The sequence below is a fragment of the Opisthorchis viverrini genome (genome assembly GCF_000715545.1).
Source record: "Opisthorchis viverrini unplaced genomic scaffold opera_v5_82, whole genome shotgun sequence".
In the NCBI taxonomy this organism is placed as follows: domain Eukaryota; kingdom Metazoa; phylum Platyhelminthes; class Trematoda; order Opisthorchiida; family Opisthorchiidae; genus Opisthorchis; species Opisthorchis viverrini.
This window is the reverse complement of record NW_008751738.1, coordinates 1,265,445-1,274,374: the sequence shown is the minus strand read 5'-3', so window position 1 is coordinate 1,274,374 and position 8,930 is coordinate 1,265,445. Positions and strand designations below refer to the sequence as shown.

Sequence of the window (8,930 nt, the reverse complement as noted above, 5' to 3'; positions counted from 1 at the left end):
TAAAATTGTTCATCCGGACTATTCATCTAACAAAATATTCACTGTCATTTGTTTTGCAAAACCATTTGAAATTTTCCGATGCTATTTAACTTTTTCCCACTACTCTCCTCCGATAGCCGATACTTGAGTAGCTCAACGGATATCTTACGTCATTGATGTCACTAATTATGCCGAGTTTGAGTGCTGAAAAATTTGAATGAACTTAAAATCGCTTTTGGAAAGTTTGCGCACCATTTACAGATCATTAAATCCTCTTTGATTATATTCTTTATTTAAGCAGCTTTAATTTTATAGCTAAATGCAAAACGTTGTTTCACTGCCACTCAAGTAACTTCTAGCTAAGCCGGAAAATATTTTCATATCAATCCCCTGAGTTAACTGTCGTGCTCGTGAATTGAATTTTCTTGCTGACTGTAGTGCTGCAGAAAAAACAATTTGTTCATAGTGGTTTCTGCTCCTGCGATGACTGTTTCCTTAAATATTCATATGCACTATCGTGTTTGCCATTATGAAGGAACCGAATCATGCTAAGACATCCGTTTATACTGTGGAATGAAATTCAAGTTCTTTTTGCCCATTCCCCTGCGATGACTGTTTCCTTAAATATTCATGTGCACTAACGTGTTTGCCATTATTAAGGAAGCGAATCATGCTAAGACATCCGTTTATACCGTTGAATGAAATTCAAGTTCTTTTTACCCATTCTAAACAGTGAGAAGACGTCGGTTGGCTTTGCTATTTCCCTGGCTAAGCATTATAAATGAGACACATAAGAGCAAAATATAAGAAAACGACATTGCTATAAGCGCGCAGATAAGTGTGGATCAATCTTACTTTTACAAGAGCTCCAGAACAAAACTTCATATGTGCAGAAAGCCTACAATTTAGTGTTGAAATTTATGACTAAGCGCGCAGATAAGTGTGGATCAATCTTGCTTTTACAAGAGCTTCAGAACAAAACTTTATATGTGCAGAAAACCTACAATTTAGTGTTAAAAGTTGTGATAATTCAAGTTCTTTTTACCCATTCTAAACAGTGAGAAGACGTCGGTTGGCTTTGCTATTTCCCTGGCTAAGCATTATAAATGAGACACATAAGAGCAAAATATAAGAAAACGACATTGCTATAAGCGCGCAGATAAGTGTGGATCAATCTTACTTTTACAAGAGCTCCAGAACAAAACTTCATATGTGCAGAAAGCCTACAATTTAGTGTTGAAATTTATGACTTCATCAAATGTTATCACTCGTGTTGTCTCAAACGTGCAATAAGAGCCCCAACAGATAATGCAACAGGTAGAGAGGTTGTACAACCATCGAGAGTTATTCAGTAGTACAACGTCCCTGGGGTTACCAACTAGATCTTTCCAAACTCAATAATATTTTGAAGGGTGTTGTTGCCATATATATCGCTGACTACGTGCGTGTATGCCAATATTGTTTTTAACTCCGCCTGTACGAAGCCTCGTCTGCATGTCTATTTTTGAACGTAGAAGAGTTGTTTTGGCTTCCGTTGACTTGTCTACCCGTCAAACTACTCATGAGGCCCATATTTCTGTTTCGCTCTCGTCCAACGAACTGTCCCGTGGTACATCGTTCGTTTTTCCGCATGCGTGCCCTTCAGAATCTAAACAGATAATTCTTCTGTATGGTGACGCTAAGGTGGCTTAATAGTTCACCTTAAAGACTCAGTTAAATGGTCTGGCTGACAATAATGATATATGCAAGCAACTATCTCAGACCTGGGAATATCCGCACAAAACGAGTCAATGTTAATGTGGAACGCATTAACACGTGTTCCAAAATGCAACAGGGTTCATTAGGACTTATCGTGAAGTGCGCTGTGAAAAGGTATCAGATTGGGTCAATTTCGTCCATCAGCTGTCGAGGCAGTGGGATTTTGCGCTTGGAAAACCACTTTCCGCATGATATATACTTGGAGAGTCTCCAAAAACCCGGTAATATTCGTGTTCCAGTTTCTACTAGCTTAACTCACCTGTAGCACAGCTCCACCCCATCCTGGTCTAAAATGACATATTCTGGGACTGTTGCAATACGCCTGCGAAGTGTATATATCTATTACTGCTGGATCTCCTGAGAGAAATCCAGTGGGATGTAAGCTTCGCGCTATGAAGGTCTCTCCGCTTTGTTTAAAGCATAAGAAAATTGTATATGCACGTTGACACTTCACTCCATCAATATCGGCTTTTCAATTTTGGTCTGAATTTGGAGAATTATGCCTGCCAGTTAGTTTGATGAATTAGGCAATTAGGTCGCAAAGGTTTCACCGCCAGTCATGGTGGCAGCGTTTGTGCTTTGTTGAGACACAGCAGAGCACAACGTCGGATGAAATGTCTGCAGTTAAAATTTGGACAAGGCCAATCGCATGCACTGCTGATGGTCGCTAGTGAAAGCAGAACACGAAACCAGGGCACCCTGTGGTATGAACTAACAAAATATCGGAGCGACCGTGATAGCCTTCAAATTAGGGTCCTCTGAGTGAAAATTTATCGAATTTGTTATTTATTTTTAATTCATTCCTACTCAGTTGCCTTGCTGGGCAACCATCCTCCCATTTTATTTGTGTCGTCTGCAGGCTTAATGCGTAATACTTAAACATGACCATAAACAACGATTGTAACACAAGTGTTTTATTAGTCTTGTGGGGATAATTTTACATTCCCAAATGAGCTTAGTTGTTTCGATGAAAGCACACGGTGTGTTTGTTGTTCAAGCTAATGGCAGCTTGTTACCAGACTGCATTAAACACAAGGGACATCTCGAGGGAAATGAGGTGGTTAGACCTCACACAGAAGCATGTGAAGGCGGCCACTGGCGCAGTCTGAAAAATAAACCCATGTCTTTTCACAAAGAGTTACCTGAATGGTGGGTTTGGCATGCCGTAATGACAAATTCAAGTACATCCTGTATACATAGAATTCTATGTATACTCACTCTATCGCTGAATAAAGTTTAAATCAATAGAAGAATCATATGTGTTGTTTCTGTCTTGTGCGGATTTCTTAATTTCTAAGCTGGTTGTATTGCTGTGATAAATTTCCATACTTTTTTAAATTGTGTAAATAGAAGTTCCAGGATGAAAAGTCCATATCAATGTGGCGTAGAAGGAAAAGCACATCTCAAGTTGGACTCAAAATACTAATTTGACATCCATTTTCGCAGCTAACCATTAGTTGGTTCTCTATTTTGCAAACTGCACAATCTCTGGTACAAAATGTTGAAGACCTTCATTCAGTAAAAATATGCGTTCCAGCTAAGTTACTTTGTGGTTGGTCAGAGGGAGTTATCTTTACTGACCTTCCAGTCAACTGTTTGAGTCACCTCCATTGCAATGGAACAACGGTGTAGAAGTTACTTTACAGTTTTAGTCGGTTTTCTGTGGTCTATGTGCTAAGTGTTCTCACTGGCCTGCTTTTGAATATTTATATCAAGAAAACGTGACTGTTCGTTACATTCCAGTCCATCAGGAAGCTTGTCATTAAATTGAAACAAATTAAAACTACCCGGCGAGCCTGTTGTGCAGAGTATATCGCAGATATGCACGAAAATCTCATCTACTTGGAGAACATACAATGCAAACTCATGAGTAAGCGCTGGTTCACTCGCGAAACAATCTGCCAAAACGGGATGCATTGGACACTGTTATTAGTCCTGATTTGCTGTCGGCATATGGGGTTGATGAAACCGAATAGAACACCGTGGCTGGATGCCACTAGCTTCGCCACTAGAGTCACTCAAGTCAAAAATGTGATCTGCTGTCCCCGTGGATTTTTGCTAAGCAAGAAAATGATACACAGGGAAAATAAATAGTCTTCGTTGATCTTCAGACCCATAATGCGGTTGACGACCTTACAAGTACCTCATATGCATTGTTGTCAATTCGCTTTTGGTTGATCCTGACAGGCTGATAAGCCATCTTACCTTGGCAAGATGGGAAGAACTAAACACTCTAAGAATGTTTCTGAGAAATCGTTTGGCTTAATAGGCTTTTGAGAGTCTTTAGACTCAAGGACTCGGTGCATACCTTCGGCTAACCATCGGTAGCAATGCCCGCCCATTATTTAGGGTGTCCTTGTACCTTGAGTGCGGCTTTCCCAACCAGGTGCCTGTCATCTTAATCGGTTCTTCTTATATTATGGATTCGTATGATGGAATTTCATTCAACTTATGAATATATTCAGATTTAATAAACAAGAAAATTCTTGCACAATGCTCTGGCTTAGGTAGTATGAATTTATCATTCTGTTACAAAGGCTCCGGTGCCACGAAAAATGTTTTTGGAAACAGTTCCTCGAGCATGGGCTTCTGGTCGATGAGTTTATATCACTTAATGCAAATTCTATGGTTGACCAGTTAATCTCGGGAACTGGACATCCAGTTCAAGTTGAGGTCTGGTAATAATGCTTAGAATAAGCTTGATGTCCAGCTTTACCATAAACTTCTGTATTGGTCAGGAACTTCTTGCTTTTTCGATGTTGTACCGAGATGATTAGCGGAGTTCCTCTATCAGACATCAGTCTGTTTGGCAATAGCTGGTCGAACGTATGCTTTGGAATCTCAAGCCATCGGACAGATAGCGTTTCTAGGGCTACTGTGCACTAGGCCTCCGTGAATATTGAATGTTAACTCGCCACTTGTATGGCGACTTAATACGGTGGTCCTTGATTCTAATGCTTCGGGAACTGATCCTGGCTACCACAAGTTTCATGTTAGACCTTTGGCATTCGTGCAACTAAAGATACCCATGGTAGTCATTAGAGCTCGAGACAGCTCGGTGGTTAGGGCAGAAATTTACTGATTGGATGGTCCTGGGAGTGGTACGGCGCTAGGAAGATAAAGGGTTTTACACTTGAGCGATTATCATTATTTCCTGAACGTTATTAATTTCTGTCATTATCGTGGGTTTTCTTTTCGGCTTTAATTTTTTAGTGGGATATTAGTGAAAAATTTTAGTCTAAACTTCGTCTTCTCCCTTTTCACAAAATACAGATACTTGAAATGGTCATTCTGGGACCTGTCTGGTGCTTTTGTTCTTTTGAACCACTATACAAAAACTATCTCCACTTGATACCGGAATGCCAACTCTGCATTTTCTCATCTTCATGAACCAGGCAACCTAACTGTTAGCTCCAGAGTTTTACACGCTTTCCTATCATGTGCAGGGGTGGGTAGATAGAGTTGCTGCTTACATATTTTGTAATGCACCACTCACAAGGTTGCTGAAATTTCCTCGCCTGGAAACATCAAAACCGAGCGATTCAGCTGGGTTCCAGGTGATTCTCTCGAAAAAACTAACTAGTTTGCAAATGAGTGTAGAATCGCTAAAGACTTGTTATTTACCCACATAGCCAGACATCTAATTCATTCTTCGTTGGGTGCAAGATGCCGAACGTTAAGCAACTTGTCAATCTGGATCAAGTATTTTGTTTTTACTAAAAGCGCCTTACTTTATTTTTATTCGAGCTAACGCACACTTGTTTTCACAAAACCAATTTACATTTTCGTTTTGATGAATTCTGAGGCCGATCAGTTAGCTCGTGCCCCACATGTGACAGAGTGCAACGGAAACTGAAAAAAAATGATTTCACGATTCTTTTCGAAATGACTAAGTAGTAAGTACATCTTCGCTAGTAACCCATGTTAAGGCATTTGTGTACTAAAATTCACATTGTCTTGGGAGGTAACTCCGTGGTCATTTGTAATCAGTCCCAAACACTTGAAAGTCCGGTTCAAACTACATGTGAACAAATTTTCACATTTTTAGTCATCAAGGTGTTCTACAAGACTGTGGCTCTGAAACATTCTTTTTATGGGTGAAAAACACAAATATGAATGGTTGTTGGGTACCTTGCCTAACAACAACTTATGTTTCTACACCACCGTCAGTGGTTTATGAAAGCCAAACAGCAGAACACAAAATAACATCGTCAGACCAAAGCGGTGCAAACAATGGGTTTACAACCGCTGCGAACTTTGGTGAGATTCCGCATGTAGCTTTTTGACACACTGGTGTTACAGGAGTCGGTTAATACTGAAAATCGGAGAGTACATTTGGTGTCAATAAAATTTTATCAGCGTGTACTGAGTAGTATTCAACCACGTCTCTTTATGCGAGGTTGAAAGTTTTGGTAAAGTACAGGCTAAATCTTATGGGGGGTTGATATTTTTTGAAGAAAACAGTGTGTACAACAACGAGTGATGTGTACTTAATTAGCAGCTCGTTTTGTTGACAACACAGTCCAGGTGTTCCAAAATGTGGGATTATCAGGGAAAGTAATTATACCATATGTTTTCGTAAGTGGAATAAACCATGTGAGAATTGAGTGGATGAATAGAAAAAACGAACTCACTTGAGTTTACACCAAGAATTCTACACAGTGAGTTAACATTAATCCAAAAATTAAAATAAGCCATGACTGCTCAGGAACACAGGCAAGCGCAACGATCACTGATGAGGTACTTTTGAACTTGCCAGTAACAATGATAACCGTTTGCAGTGACGCTCAGCCGTTTTATCAGGCGCTTTGCCCGTCGACGACGTCTCTCTTCCATGGACACTCCTCTATCTAATGGGTCGTCATTGTCTTGCGATGAGTGGATCACTGGACTTGGCCAGTTACTCGTTCGCAGATGCAACCTGATTCGGGGCTGGTCAACTACACCAGCTGATCCATGTGTATCGCGTAAGCTTAAACGTGGGAATTCGCCAGTTTCCTGAGGACTTCTTAATGTTGAATCGTCCGGTTTCATGTCATAGAACTTTGACTGGAAATTATTGGTCGCCGTTCGTCTTCGATTACGCTGTTCTGCGGCCCTTTTTCTCGATTGGATATAAGCTGCATCCTCACACTTCCAGTGGAGAAGTTGTAGTGCACGTGAGCCAGATGGGCGACATTCCATACCTGGTGGCCATGAACATGAGTGCCCCTGACGATTCATACACACACCACGGCGAATCCATCGTGGCCAAAACAGCGGACCAAGGTCTTCCCAAATATACTCCATTTCACAAGTGGCTTTGTCAATTAGCCAGTTACGGAACAGTTTTATCTGGTCTTCAGATAGGCTGAAATGGCCACCCATTTCAGAGCGAAAGGTGAAGTTGAGCAGCTGCGCTTCATTGATTAGCTTCACGTCTGGTTGCATCACCGTTCCATCGACGTTGCCACCTATGGAGCCAGATACACCCCGCTGACGAAGAACACGAGGGGCAGTTTCTGAAGTCCAGTCCTTGTCCAAACTTCCCGCTAAAATTTTTCGGAGTTTTCGTGCCTTGAAAGGTGATACGTCTGGATGAAGGTGATTGATCACTTTGGGGTCAATTGGCTGCCCCATGATGCGCATGTTGACCTCGTTGTAACTTGTAGGATTTTTCTGATCCGTTGGCCAGTCAGGTGTCACTGCTTCAACTTTACTTTGCTTCACATACACCCCATTTTTGGGTTGGGTATCTTTAGGTTTTGCATTGAGTGAAGTAGAAGCTAAGGACCCAAGACTTATGTGACTGTGTGATGACGAGGTAAGACCAAGCCCCCCAACCTTGAAATTTAGATCACTTTTAAGCGTCCTGTTAGACACATCCCTTTCGCTTGGACTGTTCATTCCACTCTGTGGAGGATGAGCTAGTTTAGTCATTCGGATTTTAACCTTTCGTTGCGTGTATGAGTGATCATAGAGTTGTCCATTTTGGGTGAAGTCCGACGTAACTGCCACTAATCCCAGCTGAAATATCCACAAAATTGTCAAAAGAATATGTGTGTACTTGGATGAGATTCGAGTGTTTGGTCCCATGTCACAATATTAGGCTGGTGGTTTCAGGTTGGTTCAGTTGTTGACTGGGAGGCCTGCTATGTCGCGTGGTCAGATTCATCCCAAAGACGATGATGGAGTTCACATGGTAAAAAACACCATAACCACCGCATTCCCCTAAACCGCGGGTTAGACTGGGTGGTCACTTAAGAGAAAGCCGAATCATAAGAGGACTGTCTACGAGCTGGACAACCGTCGAAGAATGCTGACCAATCAGAAGGCAGTCCAAATAATCGTGCACGTCTGTGCGTGCATGCAAGTGTGTGTGATTTGTGAAGGCATATACAGCGAGACAATTCCACATACATGGATACAGTCCTAAATTCCTGTGAGTTCAAGAATGGCTGAAGTCGACATTTTATCTCCGCGCCAAACATGAGGATAACTGCATGACAGCTACAGAAATGTGCAAAGCAGTGATGACTGTTTAGACATAGCGGTGATTTACCTTAAATGGTCAATAGGTTAGGTCTTACCCTATAAGACTACGTAGAACCAGCAAATAAAATGGTAGATACTTACTGGTTTAACCCTTACCATTCGAAATCCTTCACTCAAAAGATGGACACGCAGTGATGACTTCGAAGGGGAGCATCGTTTCAAGAGTACGCTAGCCTTAAAGTACCACCACGCGTCGCACTCAGAAACATTGAGCAGTAATATCTTGACAACTCAGTTCATGAGAAAGGGTTAGAGACAACCGCACCTGAGATTCCGTCTTTACTGCAAGTGAAATTGCTGTGTTTCAGTTCGTTGTCATAAGAGAGCATTGTAAATTTGCGCAAGCAAAAGGCTGAAATGTTACCAACGGAGGTCATGGCTTTCTCTAGGAAACTGCCAGATGGCCTAAATGTAATGTTCCTATGACGGAATTGCTGGCTTAAATAAATTGTGAAGCTGATTTGACTATGGGAGTCAAAATGAGTTACTTTATTTTAATTCGTTTTCACTTCTTGCATAAATGTTTTTGCAATGATTCAAAGCTTTCCATGTCCTAATTTAGAATAAAAACTGAATTAATTTACAAATTCGAATTCTAAAGCGGTGTTTACTATTCTTTGGACTTTAACAGCTCGTGCTGTACAGCTTGTACTTTCTTT

At 41.2% G+C, this 8,930-nt stretch overlaps 1 protein-coding gene across 1 annotated transcript; it reads right to left on the bottom strand.

Moving 5' to 3' along the window:
- Positions 1-6,441: 6,441 nt before the first annotated feature.
- Positions 6,442-7,812, bottom strand: T265_04778 (hypothetical protein; the record flags this gene model as incomplete). Its single annotated transcript, XM_009169603.1, has 1 exon — positions 6,442-7,812. The coding sequence occupies one exon, from the start codon at positions 7,810-7,812 to the stop codon at positions 6,442-6,444; it is 1,371 nt and encodes a 456-aa protein (XP_009167867.1).
- Between the last annotated feature and the right edge of the window lie 1,118 nt (positions 7,813-8,930).